Source organism: Moschus berezovskii, chromosome 7 (genome assembly GCF_049115385.1).
Source record: "Moschus berezovskii isolate FMDL1 chromosome 7, NW_MosBer_1.0, whole genome shotgun sequence".
In the NCBI taxonomy this organism is placed as follows: domain Eukaryota; kingdom Metazoa; phylum Chordata; class Mammalia; order Artiodactyla; family Moschidae; genus Moschus; species Moschus berezovskii.
This window is the reverse complement of record NC_142466.1, coordinates 15,416,609-15,434,538: the sequence shown is the minus strand read 5'-3', so window position 1 is coordinate 15,434,538 and position 17,930 is coordinate 15,416,609. Positions and strand designations below refer to the sequence as shown.

General features: G+C 35.4%; 1 protein-coding gene across 2 annotated transcripts in view; it reads left to right on the top strand.

Annotated features, from left to right (window-relative positions):
* The window catches only part of FZD3 (frizzled class receptor 3), a 126,568-nt gene extending 109,289 nt beyond the window's left edge, over nt 1–17,279 (top strand). For both annotated transcript variants that reach the window (XM_055428078.2, XM_088837824.1), the window contains exon 7: nt 4,744–17,279. In XM_055428078.2, the coding sequence (XP_055284053.2) occupies nt 4,744–4,957 (214 nt within the window). In that variant the 3' untranslated portion in view covers nt 4,958–17,279. The remainder of the gene's footprint in view (nt 1–4,743) is intronic.
* Nucleotides 17,280–17,930: the final 651 nt, after the last annotated feature.

Below are 17,930 nucleotides of genomic sequence, written 5' to 3'. Positions count from 1 at the left end.
GGTGAGTGTTAGAGATGATCAGTGAACTTCAGGTGATCAGATTGGCTCCTCTGAAAATATCTCAGAGGAGATAAATAGGGTGAGCAAATGGTAGTACAAGTAATGAATTCCTATTGAGCAGAGAATTTGAAGGGAGTTAAATATAGGAGAATTTTAGCTTCTGTAATCTAAATGGGAGAAGGCAATGGCGAGCCACTCCAGTACTCTTGCCTAGAAAATCCCGTGGATGGAGGAGCCTTGTTGGCTGCAGTCCGTGGGGTCGCTAGGGGTCGGACACGACTGAGCGACTTCACTTTCTCTTTTCACTTTCACACATTGGAGAAGGAAATGGCAACCCACTCCAGTGTTCTTGCCTGGAGAATCCCGGGGACGGGGGACCCTGGTGGGCTTCTGTCTATGGGGTCACACAGAGTCGGACACGACTGAAGTGACGCAGCAGCAGCAGCAATCTAAATGAAAGTTTAGGTAAGAAAGCTTATAATCTAATGGCATTGAAACATGTATGTTGTCATATGTGAAACGAATCGCCAGTTCAGGGTCGATGCATGTTACAGGATGCTTGGGGCTGGTGTGCGGGGATGACCCAGAGGGAGGATAAAGGGAGGAGGGAGGTGGGAGGGGGGTTCGGGAGGGGGAACTCATGTACACCCGGGGCGGATTCATGTCAATGTATGGCAAAACCAACCAATATAATATTGTAAAATAATTAGCCTCCAATAAAAAATAAATAAATAAAATAAAAACATGAGTTGGAGTAGCAAAAAAAAAGCTTATAATCTTTAATATAAAGTAGTGGTAATTAAAAAGCTGTGGGATGGACTTCCTTGAAGCTGAATAAAAAAGGACATACCAAGAACAAGATCATCAGTCATCATCATCGGTTCAGTTGCTCAGTTGTGTCCAGCTCTTTGTGACCCCGTGGACCGCGGCATGCCAGGCCTCCCTGTCCATCACCAACTCCCGGAGCTTGCTCAAACTCATGTCCATTGAGTCAGGGATGCCATCCAACCATCTCATCCTCTGTCGTCCCCTTCTAGGAGAAGAACAAGATACAGTAATGAAAACAATACAGTAAGAATAGCCTAGCATGTGATTCAGAGAAAATGCTTATAAACACATGAAGGTCTCTGTGAAAGTTTAGTGTCATGGAAACTAGGGGATAAGCATATGACCTCCTGTGATGGCCTTTCTTCTCTCTCTGCTTAATTAAAATCACGCTCATCCTTTAAGTCCTGCTTAATTCCCATACCATGGCAGCTAATTAATTGCTTTTTAAACATTCTTTTAGTGTGACCTATTTTCAGTACAGTTTTTTTTCCTCAGCTAAGTTTGCAGTTTCTGGAGAATGTGAACTCGCTGACAGATATCTGTATATCCCTTGACAGTATCTAGCCCTGTGTTGTTCTTTAGTTGCTAAGTCGTGTCCAACTCTTTGCGACCCCGTGGACTGTAGCCTCCCAGGCTCCTGTCTATGGAATTTCCCAGGCAAGAATACTGGAGTGGGTTGCCATTTCCTTCTCCAAAGAATCTTCCCAGCCGGGGGATCGAACCCATGTCTCCTGCATTGGCAGGCAGATTTTTTATCACTGAGCCATGAGGGAGGAAACAAATAAATCTGTCAAACTTTAGAAATAATTTGGGCATGCCATCTCATGGATATTTCTTTCTGCATCAGTCAGTATTTAAGTTTACACATTAGCACTATATTTTGGCCATTGTTTTCTCATCATCTCATGTTATGTTCGGAGAAGGCAATGGCAAACCACTCCAGTACTCTTGCCTAGAAAATCGCATGGACAGAGGAGCCTGGTGGGCTGCAGTCCATGGGGTCGCTACTAGTCGGACACAACTGAGTGACTTCACTTTCACACATTGGAGAAGAAAATGGCAGCCCACTCCAGTGTTCTTGCCTGGAGAATCCCAGGGATGGGGGAGCCTGGTGGGTTGTCGTCTATGGGGTCGCACAGAATCAGACACGACTGAAGCGACTCAGCAGCAGCAGCAGCAGCATGTTACCTTGGCTGTGAGATTACACATATGCACACATATCTGCTTCTCATTACTTACTCTGGTCCAGATTCCTTGATGGATAATTACTGATCTCAGTGCTATGTAAAATAAAATAGACTTAGGTAAATATACCTGCACATATATATCGACTTCAAAGAATAAGTAATTGGTAGTTAGATGAGAGGATATAGAAAAGGAAATGGATGAGTAGCTGGGTGGAATTTGAGAATGAGTGGTTAGTTTGGTAAGTGGGTGACATTTTACTGTGTAGTTGAGTCCTGATTCGATGGACATGAGTTTGGGTGAACTCCGGGAGTTGGTGATGGACAGGGAGGCCTGGCGTGCTGTGATTCACGGGGTCACAAAGAGTCGGACACGACTGAGCGACTGAAATGAACTGAACTGAACTGAACTGAGTCCTGATTATCCATGGGCAGGTGGTTCATATACTAGAATTTTGTGAATAACCCTATATTTCACTTAAATAGACATAACTCAGTTTTTTCTATGAAAAAGGTATTCTTTGAGTCTTACTAAATTAAACTTAAAGATTTAGGTTTCAGTTTTAGGAAATGTAGTTCACATTTTTAATTACTTTGATATCATCATATTTTGCTTTTTTCATTTACCATATTTACGTGAATTAGATACTTATGAAGTCAAGAGGTGAAAGTTCTCCAAATTAGCTAGCAAGTCATAGAAAAATTTTCAGTTTAGGGCAATAATTATTATGTAAAATAATTATTAACTAGAATAACATGCTTATTCTATTTTCATTATTAAATATTTGCAACATTGTAATTTTTAATAAAAACTTACAAATCAAATTTAAAACCTTTATGTTCTGAATGTGAAGTCTTTTAATAAATAAAAATTAAATGCTCTTTTATCGATTAACTTGAGGAATTTAAAGAATATTCTAAAGGTAGTTTTTCATTCTTAAATTTTCTTTTTTGCTTTACTCAAACGGGAGAAGAAAGACATGCTTTCTTTTATCATTTTAAAAGGACGGACTTAATTTTTAAACTTTCTGATCTAATGAAAACATTGTTTGATAAGCACTGTTATATAAGACTAGATCACTTCAGTAGTATATGAATCAGTCTTCAAAATCTTTAAATTTTACAAATGATTCATAATGAATCATGAAATTTGTTATAATCATTAACTGAGGAAGATGATAAATTAGTATTTTCTGACAGCCAGTAGGTCTTCAGCTGTTCATGACTAGTTCTCTTGATGACTTTAAAAAAGGACAAACCTGTGCTACCTCCTTTTTATTTTTAGAAATACTACTAAAAATTTAATTTATTAATTATATTTGTTTTTCTTTGGTTGTTTTTATTCTAAATTAAATACTTTTTACAAAACTGTATAGTTATATGGGGTGGCTTTTCCGGTGGCTCAGTGGTTAATAATCCACCTGCAATGCAGGAGCCACAGGAACCACAGGTTCAGTCCCTGGGTCAAGAAGATCCACTGGAGGAGGGCATGGCAACACACTCCAGTACTCTTACTTAGAAAATCACATGGACAGAGCAGCCTGGAGGGCTACAGTCCATAGGGTCACACAAAGAGTTGGACATGACTGAGCGACTTAGCACGCACACACATATATATGACTGTGAGTTTTCTTAGCTCTAATGGAGACTTGGTGAATCAGAATCGCAGCAAAAGAACATTTTAGCAGGTCCCCTGCTGCCTTTCAAGATAAATAGAATGATGGAGAGGATGGCCTGCGATGAGCAATGGAGCCCAGTTGACACACTCAAAAGCTGCATCTTGGGGAAGGGATAAGGAGAGAATTTGCTTCTGAGGTAACATGGGTTACAAAGTGTTAGGAGGTTGTTAGTTGTGTATTTAAGTCGATGTAGCTTTTATGATGGAGAAGGCAATGGCACCCCACTCCAACACTCTTTTCTGGAAAATCCCATGGACGGAGGAGCCTGGTAGGCTGCAGTCCATGGGGTCGCTAGGAGTCAGACACAACTGAGCGACTTCACTTTCACTTTTCAGTTTCATGCATTGGAGAAGAAAATGGCAACCCACTCCAGTGTTCTTGCCTGGAGAATCCCAGGGACGGGGGAGCCTGGTCGGCTGCCGTCTATGGGATTGCACAGAGTTGGACACAACTGAAGTGACTTAGCAGCAGCAACAGCTTTTATGAACTAGCATCCTGACAGCCTCAAGCCCTAATGAAAAGTAAGACCATTTACAGGTAGTTAATTGAGCTTTTAACTGGGCTCTCTGGAAGGAAGCTGTCCACACTTAGCATCATCATTGCTTGCAAACTCCCTCACTTTTTTAAGGTTCCGCTAATTTCTCCTCTAATTTCATATGCTCCCTTTTCCACTCCCAGGGTTATAGTGAAATTGGAGTTTGCTGTACCATGACTATCACCATTCTTCTAGATTGCCTGGGACAATGCCATATTTCTTCTGTTCTTGTTCTTCCTCTCCCGGGACCCACCTCACAACCCAAAACTTATTTGAATGAGAAAAGTATCCTTACTTAGCGTAGTTCTAGATCAGTTGGCTCTGCTTAACTTCAGCTTCTTTCTTTTTGCAAGGTAGCTCTTAATTCTGAGCCTAATTAGTATATTTTTTCTCCCTTTTGTTTGGCCACTTGAATAATTCAACATTGTAAATCATGAAATTATTTTGTAAATCAGTGTTATTTTCATGAAAAACTTTAGTGTTATTTTCTAGTGTGTTCTGTTACCTCCCACATTAGGTACACTCCCTGCAGTTACAGAGGAATGGAGGAGAGACTACCTCATGGCAGCATGTCACGACTTACAGATCACTCCAGGCACAGTAGTTCCCATCGGCTCAATGAACAGTCACGACATAGCAGCATCAGAGATCTCAGTAATAATCCTATGACTCACATCACACATGGTACCAGCATGAATCGGGTTATTGAAGAAGATGGAACCAGTGCTTAAATTGTCCTGTCTAAGGTGGAAAATTTGTGCTGTTTAAAAAGCAGATTTTATTGTTTGCCTTTGCATGACTGATTGCTATAACTCACTGTTATGATGCTTTCAGTCAGGTGCAGGTTGTGTCTATTGAAAAGTAAATTTTTGCTTTTTATATTGCATCAAACTTGGAACCTCAAGGCATCCAAAATGCTAAGAATGATATCATCACATAAATAATTCTTACTACTAGGTTATGAAGAAATAATTATTTGTCTGGTAAGCATTTTTATAAACCCACTTGTTTTATATTTGGAAAAATCCTAAATGTATGGTGACTGCTTTATAGTGAACTTTCATATAATATCAACTAGTTGTGAGGTAACATTCTGGTAGTTCTGTTAATAAAACAAAATTTCAGAATTAAAGAAATTTTCTATGCAAGGTTTATTTCTCAGATGAATAGTGGGACTTTGTAGTTTTCTTTCCACTAAGTGAAAAAGAACTGTGTTTTTAAACTGTAGGAGAATTTGATAAATCAGCAAGGGAATTTTAGCTAATAGAATATAAAATCAACTGAAGAATCTGATTAGTCTACTGAAGACTCTTTTGAAATTCTGTCAAAATAGTCTTTATCCAGAGAAATACAGGAGTAGGATTAGCAACAGAGTAAAAGCGGAGATGGGCATTTTTTCCTCAGTAATTGTGCTGTTTTCATTACTTTTGTAAATATTACTTTTACTGGCTGTGTTTTGTATATTGATAACTTATCCGTATGCATGACGGAAGATTTTTACTTTTAGCCATTTTTTCCCATGTAGTAGTATTGATTTATAGAGAACTTCATGTTCAGATATGTTCTATGGAAGCATGTAATAAGATAAGCATCACACACTGTAAGCCTTTTTGTAGTAACCATAGTTACAAAACAGCAAAGTGTTTCCTCTGTATCTGTTATTGTGTTTTTTGCAGTGAGATGTAATCTTGCCAAAGCCACCAGATGTTGGTATCCAGGCCCCTCCTATCAGTGGACTTATTGTTCGCACTTGCATTGCCCAGTAGCCAATAAGCTACAGCTTTTGTCCCACACCCTTACCTTCAGGTTCTGGTTCATTCTTGTTTACAGCTGAAATATATGTATAACTCGAGTCCACAGTGGTGATTAATTTGGGATATTTGAAATTCATTGTAGCTTAATGAAGCATGATTAATCCTGCTGTGAAGTATCTTTTAACTTCAAAAATATCAACTCAAAAATCTTTGACATTTTGTCTTGTAATATTTAAATAACTTATAATAAAAATTTTAAACTTTATTAGGCATGATAATGATCGGAAGGGAAAGAAAAATTCTGAAAAATGCTGGATGTGTTATATAGACAAGCATATTTAAACAAGCCATCCTCAACCCTGACTACAGATAAGAATCACTTGGGCAATGCCCAACACCTTCCTCTCATTGGGTAGTTTTATAAAAAGCTTCCCCAGTGATTCTAATCTGCTGCAGGCCTGACTGCAGGCTGTTTGAAACTAACTTGCTCCTGCTGACAATGTGATGGCATCATATTATATCACGTGAAAACCTAGCTGGACTCAATTCTGGACCCCACTCCTAAAAATTCGTACTCAGTAAGTCAAAGGTGATGGTAGGACTTTAAAAATCTGTCGTCGTAAAAACATTAATATCATAGGTGATTCTTATGCAGATATCCAAGAATCAGACTTTAAAAAATATTCTAGACTCCAGAGAGGTCTGGCTTTGCCATGTGCTAGTTTTTGACCTTTTATAAGTTAATTTCTCTGAGCCTCAGTTCCCTTGTTTTTGAATGAAGATAGAAAATAAATACCTACCTCACAAAGCTGTCAATAGGTATCAGACGAAAAATCATATGAAAGCTGAAAGCTCTTTGAAAACTTTAGTGTTATGAACTAGAAGGGATTAAGATTATTGAGGATTTAAGATATTTGTTTGAGGGCTACCATAATACAATCTTTGACATGTGTTTAAATTCATGTGGCCTTTTTCCTCTCCTTTAAAACAAAATGTACCAAGAAATTTGGTATTGGAAAAACTTTCATCAGGCACAGAAGTCAGTTTTCTGGTAATAATAATTTGTTTGCCTGTCATGTTTTTTCTTTCAAAGTACATATTTCTTAAATATTTATTATGAATTCTTCATAAGATATTTGAACATTTGACTCAAATGCTTTACTTTTTCCTCCATCCTCATTGTCTTTCTCCTTGAAACTGTAGTTAATACTCAAGACAAGAAGAGTTCATCCCTCACATCTGACAGTAGACCTTTACTCTGAAGATCAAAGTGGTAACAACTCATTTATAAATAAATCAGTAATTCATGAGGCTTTTGTCTGAGAATTTCTCCTGAGAACAGCATGAAAGACCAAAACAAACATTCAGACACAAAAATAAGTTAACATAGAAGGTACCGGTTTGAGCTCAAAGATGCTGTCATTCATTGCCATCTGCATTATATCATCAGTTGCCAAAATGTTAATTGGTTTCTTTGTGGGCCAAGTTTAGACAGTTAAGTGAACATCAATATGAAAATCTTAACCCTGTGTTTTCTGATTTTTAAATATTCATTTGTATCTTCTCTATTAAACTGTTGCTGTATTTGTAAATGCTTTATTGGCCTTTCAGTTACTTTCACTATCTTAGTTTTGCGTCACAGAATTTACTTAATATTGTTAATCTATCGTTTTAAATAACAGTATTTAGTTTGGGTTGTGTTATTTATCAAACTAGTGCTCCGAATTAAGACTTTTTTCTTTAAAGAGACAGTTGAAGAACTACAGCAAAACAACTGTTTCAAGTCTCAACTAGCTTAAACCAACTTGAACAAATCCGGACAGCTTTCTTACCATATGCTTAATTTGTGTTGTGATTGGCAGGTGATAATGTTTAGTATTTTTTTTGTTCAGTTGATAACTGAGAAAATAATAGTTCTCTCTACAATGTTGACATATAACCAAAAAGTTTTCGAAAAGTACTCTGATTTCAGCAATATTGTATTGAATTTTTTCAGTGATTAAAGCAAACAATTCAAAACATTATTAAGCTCGAAACAATAATTAGTTTCAAAGAACAGTTAATAACTCAGCAACTGGAAGAGAGCATGGTAGGTTTTCAATTAAAATATTTAAATAAATGAATGTTATGCAACTCACTTTAGTCGTGATAGTCTCAGTTCAAAGAATTTGAAGAGTCTAAATTTAAGCTGAGTGAAATGAGTCTCTGCTTTCCTGGAATAATATGTGGCAAGTAATAATTGTTGAATTGCACCAAATATAGTTTATTTCTCCTAGAGTAACAGCGCATATTACTATTTTAATTAAACATATATACAAACTTATGCTAACACTTTGTATTAATTTTAAAAGGTGAACAGCAGTTTTTAGAAGTAAGTAGGTTCTTGTTGGTTTTATGTGAAATTAGATCTTTGTATACTAGTTGGATGAATGAATAATCAAGTAAACCTTTATTAATGATGATTTTCTAAAACTGTTTCTTGGAGCAGATTTAAGAAAATTCTAAGAATCTCTTCGAGTGAGGAAAATTAACTACATTTTAACCTACCTCATTAGTTTTTTTGTGATAATAGCTGGAAATAACTGAAGTTGTAACTTTATTGGTGTAGACTATATCCCCATGAAATAAAAGAAACTACTTAAAATTTTTTGATAAAACAGTGGATCATTGGCTGGAGCTTAGAAAATGTTAACATACCAAATTTTCACTATGATGATATTTATATTGCTTTTGACATGCCAAAGGTATATTTATATATTATCATACTTGGATGATTAACTTAGTCTAGTGTAATGAAAATTGCCCTGGGCTTGGAATTCAAAAAACCCATAATAATGATGTAAACTGAACAGGTCATTTAATTTCTCTTTGTCTCAATTTCTTTGATGTAAAATGAGGATAAGGTAATTTGGGGCTCTGAGGCCTGCTTTACAGGACATTGTGAAGATCAAATGAGCTAACAAGAATTATAGTGCTCTTTAAAAAAACACTGATAGTATTTGTTTTTGTTAGAATTTGGGGGTTACAGAAAGCAAGCATAGTGGTATTGAGCAGTAAAAACAGAATAGGCGGTTAGGCCAGTATTCTTTTGACATGTCTTCAAATCAGCAATCCAATTGACCCTTTAAAAATGAGATTCTTTTTCTAGAATGACTGTGCCCTTAGATTGTATTGGCCATTTATTATATGTTATACGAGAATATGCTCTGAAAATTTATATGATTGAATTTATAGGTCACTTTCAAGAGAAATTTGGGGATATCCATTATATGTCTCCTTTGATATGGAATGATATAACTACATTAGTTTGGCAAGAAAAATATAAAGAGAAGTGTAGGCCCTGTTACTTTTTTTCCTTTGAGGTCTTTCATATGCCTAATTACTTCCAATTAGGAACAATTCTTTTTTCTTAGTGATTACTGTAACTTATTTGTTTTCATCATGGCAAAACTTTAAATTTTAAGTGATACTATTATATTTGTATATGTAATTTTTTAACCTGCATAAAGTAAGGATTTCTGCATTCTTTTCTACACATAAACACACAAAAGGGCAATTTTATAGAACCTAGATGTACAAAGGAACTCATGATTCTTTTAAACTTCTTTTATGCCTTTTTACAACTGAGTAAAGAAAGGCATTTATGTTTAATTCAGCTATGTTTCTTAGTAGCTGTATGATTTTATACATTATTCTTGTGTCATTTTTATGTTTTTTATGAAAAAATTATGTTGACATCTCTTCATATTTTAATTCGCTTCAATTCTGTTTTGCTCCAATTACATGATTTTTGAGAAAGGAATGGGAAAACTAAGCAACCTTTACCTGCCATCTTATTGTAATTACTCTCCTGGATTTTTTCCTTATGTAAATTTTATACTTCCTTAATAGACAAATTGATAGGATTATAATAATTTCTCTCGAGATCTGAAGTCTTCTGGGAAAGAGAATATTAAGGTTTATCCAGAACCAGCCATCTTTGTAGATGTTCCTATTTGGTTGATTTATAAAGATTTAATACAGTAAGTTAATAAGCATATTTCTTATTCTGTGATCTCTAATTAGAAAGTAACATTTTTGTTGCCATAAAGATAAAAGAAAGTAAATTTTCACTTACATTTTAGTCAAATCCCATGCCAGTACAACATTACCTCCTGTAAAAGAGAGTAGTTCAATCTACTTAAATGCATTGAAGAATGGTTTCCTTCAGAATTTTTTTAATAATCACTTTTCTCAGGAAATCTGTTATGTCCTTTCTTGGACATTTTCACTGGTGTAATAGCGTTCTTTATAATTTTTTTTATCATTTCATTGGTCACTGTCAGCAGTTTTCCCTGATCAAGAGAAGCAAGTATTTACCTTAGAGTAATTCAGATCTTGAAAATTCAGTGTTTTGTTATTTTCATAATTACTGTTCATTGATAACATTAATTTTTATAAGGCAGTGATATTTTTCAAGCTTGTTATCATATTTCCTGCAGTAGGATGAGCTATATTTTTATTATAGCCCTGGGATTTTTGTTATATAAGTCAGCTTGTTATGTATTGCTAACTTGCAAGTATTACTTTAATTGTGTTGACATGCTATTGACATAAAAGAAAGAACTTTGGAGCTTAATAGTTTCTTTTTTCTAAATTGGCAGATTTTTTAAATTCTTAGTAAAAATACATTATTTTAATTTTTAAATCTGACAAAACTGTGTCAGAGGGCTGATTTGTAGTGTTGCCTCTGTTTTCAATGAGCTGTGGAACTTTGCTTGGGACCTCAGTTTAACCATCTGTAAATGAAAGAAAAAGAGGATTAGACCAGGTCGTGTCTCAGATTCCACCTGTTTCTGGTTTGGTTATCCCTTGACTATTTTATAATCATTATCTTATTCTTGTCATTCCTCCCATGAACTTTAAATACTAAATCAGCCTGCAGTGTAATGCAGGTTGCACTTAAATTGATAGGATTCAGCTATGTTGCTGATTTTGTTTTTCATTCTTGATTTTAGGTAATTTTAAAGGAGGAAAATTATATTACAGATTGTAAAAGTAAAAAAAAGTTTACAGATAATCGACATTACCTTTTTTCCTCCCAAGGGAAAAATCTCCTAAGGAACCAATATAAGCACCTTAAAACTGATGTACAGAAAAAAATATATCTAAAATTTTGTGGTCTCTGTTCTCTTAAATATGAGCATAGCTATTTAGGCTAAACTTTTAAACAAAATGTATTAAGGTAAAATTAGTAAACAAAGTATATAACAGTTATATGGCCCATATAACTAATTAAAAAGCTATTAGGCTTTGCTGACATTAAAACAATTATAAAATAAAAAAATAATTGAGGACTGGATTAAAATTTGTCTGTTCAGTAATTACCCGTAAGCTGAATTCTTAGATTCTTTGCATAACTACAGTTGCCAGATTGCCACAAGCAAGTGAATGTACTGCTTTAAAATATCCTTAGAGATAAATGTGGTTTGTTTATTTTTTCAGCTCTGCAGAACATGTTTCTGTGAAGCCTCCTTCTGTAATAAAATGTAGAGATTCTATTACTTCCATCTCTCGACAGAGTTCTCTTGTAGATTTATTGATAACTGCATTCTCTGAGAACCAGGCTGTAGAGGTTCCTGTTACACTTAAAGATCATTGTCTTTGTTCTGATTGTCTTCATTAACTCCTATCAATCTCTTGAACCCTTGGCCTGTAGATTTACAATCTAGGTACTGGGTTTGGTGTCTGGTGGGTAGAGAAGAATAATGGAAATTGATACAGGAAGGTGCGCTGGTTTCTGATGTAATTTGTTTGGCTGTACTTGATTCCTTGTCTTTGGTCAGTTCACTGGATCAGGCAGCTCTCCTGACATCCAAAAGTTCAGTTAAATGCCCAGCGTCTCTCATTCACACATTGCTATGTTACAGTGTTATATTAACCACCTGTTAAGAACAACCACCACAACTCTCTTTTCAGTTCTCTGACTCTGTGTGTTTTGCTATTATATTTGTTAAACCTTGAGTCTGAGGTCTAAACATTTCATTGAGTACTTTCTGAGTTTTGATAATGGGATATTCTATAAGGTAAAACAGATAATCCTAGGGTGGTTTAATTTATATTTATCCATCCACCATTTTTCTGTTTTTCTAACTGACCCCTCCTCAGTTTTGAAAATTAAGTTTATAAATATCTTCTGTCTCTCCCTTAGGCCTGCCTCAGATAATTTTTCTTTGAACTACTCTTGTTGGCAGAAAGGTTTAATATGAAATGATTCTGTGTTTCTGAGACAAGGTCAACACAGTAGTTCTTTACATTGAACAGAGGTGAACATGTATTTGAAAATGTTGCAATTTCTTTATATGTGAACTTAAAATTATTTTTTTTAATCGTGAAAAGGACTCTCTGATTTGAAAACATTAGTTTGGAAGTTCTCTTGTCATTAGGTACTATTTCTACCCTAGCCGTGAATTATCATAATAAATCTGTATTCTTTATCATTCATCTTTTAAAAAAAGTTCATGCCTCTAGAATGATCCCATTTCACAAATCTTTTTTTTCCCCACAAATCTTTAATACCAACTTCAAACAACTTTTCTGCTTTTATTTTCAAATGCCAGACTCTGTTTTTAAGTTTTATTTTTTCACTGAAGTTCAAACATATTACATGTGTGAAGGAGTGACTGCAATTTGAACATTTACTTTGGCATAATAAAGAGAGCTACACTATCTGTAATCGCTTTCTCCCAAAACCAGAAAGAAAAGTTTGTTTGACACTTAAAAGCTGTTAAATTGTCTTATTTTTATTTGAAAGAGCTATGGAAGCTGTTTCTTCTCATTTAAACTTTTTAAGAAAATGCCAACTTTGCTGTATTTTAATCTGATAGTGAATTCGAATTATTTATAAAAGTATGTATGTCTACAGTTTATCATAAAAGTGAGATCGCTCAGTCATGTCTGACTTTTTGTGACCCCGTGGACTGTACCCACCAGGCTCCTCCATCCAGGGAATTTTCTAGGCAAGAGTACTGGAGTGGGTTGCCATTTCCTTTGCCAGGGGATCTTCCCAACCCAGGGATTGAACCCGGGTCTCCCGTGTTGTGGGCAGACGCTTTACCGTCTGAGCCGCCAGGGAATCCCACAGTTTATCATAGTTAATAGTTGTTTCATTTTCTGTAATATATGATACCTGAAGCTCACATTTATTTAATGTAAGTGGGTTTTTTTTTTTTGAGCCCCTTTTTTTGTTTTGTCTTTTATTTTCTTAGTGCTGTACATTATTGTGTATGTTAGGTTATCATGGTCATCTCAGTAGAAAGCTCTTGAGTAGATGGTTTTTGTTTTTGAGAAATCAGCCCAAGGAGATTCATATTACGTGGCCATAGCTGGGTAATATTCTGAGCTATGTGAAGTTGCTGGTTTTGTTGATCAAATGTTAGCAGTTTCATAATACATATTCAAGAAACAACCAAACAAAAGATCTTTTAGAAGAGATGTTTCAACTTTCCAATTCAACTCTTTTAACTGACCTACCAGAGGCTTTATGAAGATTCAAACTACAGATAACTAGAGGCCTATCAAGAAAATTCTGCTTTGTTTTGCTGTTAAATTGCCCAGTTTTCAAAGGTATTTAATCAAAATGACTTCAGTAATTGAAGCAAATATCTTTTGGGAATGCTTAAGTTACCTAAGTTTTTCATTAAATCTATGTATAGTTTTTCAGCTTTCATTCACTGAGATATTGTCATATATCAAAGGATTAGTCTGTGAATATCATTTGAAAGCAAAATAACTACCCCCTGCCAGTATCTAATATGGACTCAATTTTGCCAGCTATAGAATTTTGTCTTCTTAGTATGCATTCTAAAATAATAATATTATGTTATGTAGCAAACAGATTTGCCTAAACATGCCATTTTAAAGATTTTCTTTATACCTGTGTTTCAAGTTATAAGAATTAAAATGTATGAGTATAAAAAAGGATATAAAAATGAGAAGCTCCTACATAGGAAATCCCCAATTTTAAATAGAACTGTGTTTTGAAAGGTTGTGGATTGGTTTGTCCCAAAGTCAGACTACATCTCCTCATATATATTATATTTTAAATAACAAGGGTAGCAGATAGCCAACAAGAGCTGACCTAATGCTCTCCAAAACTAACCTAGGGGTCTTGGTTTGAAATAAAGTGTTCGTGACTATAGCCCTTTCACCTGTTTTAAAAAAACAAATACATTGTTATTAGCACAGATGACTATCAATTAGAATAAATATTTAGCTTTTAAACAAAAGTGGAAATAGTTCAATCAGTGTTGGTGAAACTATTTTGAGACAAGAGATTTCATTTAGGTGACTTAAGTTGGGAATCTGCTCCTCTTTCCAAGAGCCCATGTGATGACTGAAAGTGCTGTGTGTTTTCAGTGACCTTGAGGAAGGGAGCCAGTCATTTCTTAAGGGTCTTAAGAAGTAGGGGCCTTGCTGATCTCATGCTTTTCAGTTCAAAAACTGTCTGGAACATCTTAGATATCCTTCACCCACATTGTTCAAAGGCTGTCTGTATTTCAGGCTCAGTCTACCCTAACTTCAGCTGAGCCTGTCTTCCAGCTCTGCTCCCTCATACTAAATTTACAGGTGGGCATTCTCCATTCTTATTTTTTTTTTAAAGTCTTTACTCATTTTACTGTTATGAGAAATGACCACCACCTTCTCCTTTTCTCAAGAAATATAAAGGTAGAAGAGATATTCCTTTTCCATTATTTTTAAAAGCTGTTGTTTTTGAACTGCTGGCACTTAGCAGTTTAGTTTTAAGACCCTAATCTGAATTAAGTTGATGGAGGTAATCCTAAAATTGATCTAAAGTTTTAATCTTTTTTTTTATCATATAAGCATCTGGTTGGAAACTGTGCTGATGAAGATTTGTATTTTGTGGCATTAGTTCTTCATGTTTCTTTTTTATGTATTTAAAATCGATCATTAATTTCCAGACGAGTGGAGAATTTACTGTTGTTGAGCTGTATAGAGGGCAAGTGTGCTTGTTTAGAGCATGAACTGTACTTTCACATTAGCTGATGTGCTTTGCACTCTGCTCTTGTAGATTTATTTTGTTTACAGTAGACTGATGTCAAGTTTTTGTAAATGTTTTTACTTAGCACTTTAACTGTGAGTGTACAAACTGATTTTAAATGTAGTGGTTGTATATTTTGGTTATAAATTGGAAATTTGTAATAAAAATTAAATGATTTGTTCTCTATTTTGTCATCAGTACCTGACTGAGTGTAATTTTCTACATCATCTACACTGCTATTTTTAAATTAGGTTCCATATTTTATGTTTTTCTAATTACTGATTTTTTTCATTCACAATAGCATAGACTCCACAGTAATCTGGAATATAGCTACATCATTCTGTATTGTATCTCTGGAATATAGCTACATTGTTCTGAATGCTCTCCCATCTCTATTCATTATTATATCCCCATGCATATCACTACCAGGTACATAACAGGAGGAAAAGATGAATGCATTAAAGTACCTATATCAATTTCCCCAATAGGAAGTCCTACCCATGTAAGCAAATCAGTTTTTTGTTTTGTTTTGCCATACACAGGACAGCCGATTAAGACTTAAACTGGTACTAGAGTGTTTTTTGCCTAGATTATGCATTCTTTAGTTGGAAGGGACCTTAGAAATCATAAGGTTCAACTTCCAACCCAGTACCAACCTCCTACAAAACCAGCTTTTATAAGCCTCTGCTTGAATGATTTCAGTAACAGGAAGCTTACTACTCTAAGGCCTTCCATTCCATTTTGAAGTCAGCCGACAACCAAAATGAGCAAAGTGAGCAAGGAAATTAACACTCTCCTAAAGTCTTCATAATAAAGGAGCTGCTGGCATCTTCATTTCAGCCCCTTGAGACCCATGTCAGACTTCTGACTTACAGAAGGTGATAAGTTGCTTAAGTGTTGCTTAAGCCCATAAATTTAGGGTAATTTATTAGAGCAGCAGTAGAAAACTAAAATATTCAGCCTCACACTTGCACTTCTGCAAAGCGTGGGCAATGAACAAGCGAGGAATAGAAAATGGCCCAACGAATCCATTAAAGACCAGAAACATTGCACAGAACTGGCCTGTTGCCATGAAACAGACTGTTGAGGTGGCTTGGAGAAGTTGGAGGTACTGAGATTAATAAGAGCAGTCAGTCTCTGGTGCCCTTCTTCCAATATTATCCTTCAGTTTTTTTCACCATTATTGTCCAGTTTTCTTTTTATTCCCACTTCTTTATCTTCTCCTCCATCGTACTTTCCTTCGTTTTTAAACAATGCTCTTTATTTTCCTCTGCTAATCAAGTGTTTTTATCAACCTCACACTCCCACTAGCATAGCCACCCAATTTGTTGGAAGGAGATAAGAAGCAGAAAATGAGAGGAGCCTTGAGAGAAGGTTGAGATTTTCCAGCGTGCCAAGAATGAAAAAGGTAAGGAATGTAGCTTTACCGCCTGGTCTCTGAGTACTCCAGTGCAGCACACGAATTCACTAATGAGGGTTATATACAAATCCATTTATTAGAAAAAAAAATCGAAACTAAGCAGGCATGCAAAAGTATTTTGAAAATAATAAAAGTTTTTTGCTAAGGTACTGATTAGTGACTGTTTTCTATTTTGCTGGTGAAAAATTACGTTGAGCCCTTTTCACTATCTCTTAGCTCAAAACTAAGGCCACCTTAAGGAGCTAAGGGAAGGTTTTCATCAACTTCAAGTAACATTAGATGAGCTACTGAACAATGATAAATACAATAGAAGCATCCAAACACTTAAGTGAATCAATGAAGCATGTACATTTTTATTTTAAGGATTGTTTGGCACCAGATTTTTAGGAAAGTGTTTGCTGAGTGTGATGACTAAGATCCATGCACTAATATCTATGTACAAGCTTCTGATTTCCTACATGTCCTGCTGGCTACAAGGGCAGAAAGGACATTGTTCTCTGGTGACAGATTGGGCTTTGGTGGAGCCAGTTTAAGGGCACTATTGGTAATAACCCCAGGGGCACAAGTATTACCTCAGTCATCAGTCTAATAGATTGCAAATTAACCTTTAGCACAAAGACAAGGAGAGAAGTTTCTTTCATTTCCAATGTGATGATAAGCATTTCTGAAAATTCCAAAAATTATGTGGGCCACATGACTGTCAGAAATTGGCTTGTTTCTAGAGCCATTGCTGCAGCAGTAAAATTGATGAGCAAGTGCAGAGGAGAGCAAAGTCATTTAACCTGAAAGTCCTTTTCTTCCTCTCTTTTGTCCTAGTCATTGTTAGGAGTTCTTTTGCCAGAAGCATGACATATTTAATCAGAGGCTTGTTTTTGCTGTCACAGTTTTAGTTGTTTTTCCAGAATCAAAGGTTATGTTCATATTGTTTTCCTTGTCTGTTGATGAAAGTAATTTTAGAAAATGATTTTCAAGTCTCTGTGACTGTTCACTAGCATTCATTCATTTATTCAGTAAACATACATTTGTTTACCTACTCCTTTTCAGGTAGTGAATAAGACCCTAGAAATTCAAAGAAGAAAATGTCATGATTTATACTCCTGCAAAGTTCACACTCTAGTAAGGAGATAAGCTTGTAGACACCTGAGTACTATAATGGTGGTGTGTTCAAAATGTTATTTGAGCACAAATGTGGAAGTAGTTACTTCTGCCATGAAGACTGGATGTTCAGAGAACTATTAGAATATGAAAGATCCAATCGATAGGAATTTATTAATCACCTAATAATTGCTGAGGTTATGGTAGGGAACAAATAGACAGTTGTCCTGTTGTAGTTCTGTAATTGAAATTTTGAGTCTAGAGAGAGGAAGCAGACAATAAGTAAAGACATTAACAGATTAGTTTCAGATAGTAATAAGTGTTATGAGATACAACTAAGCGTTCTGTAGGGAAAGGCTTAAGGGTCTTGGTTAAACAGTATGGATTTTATTCAA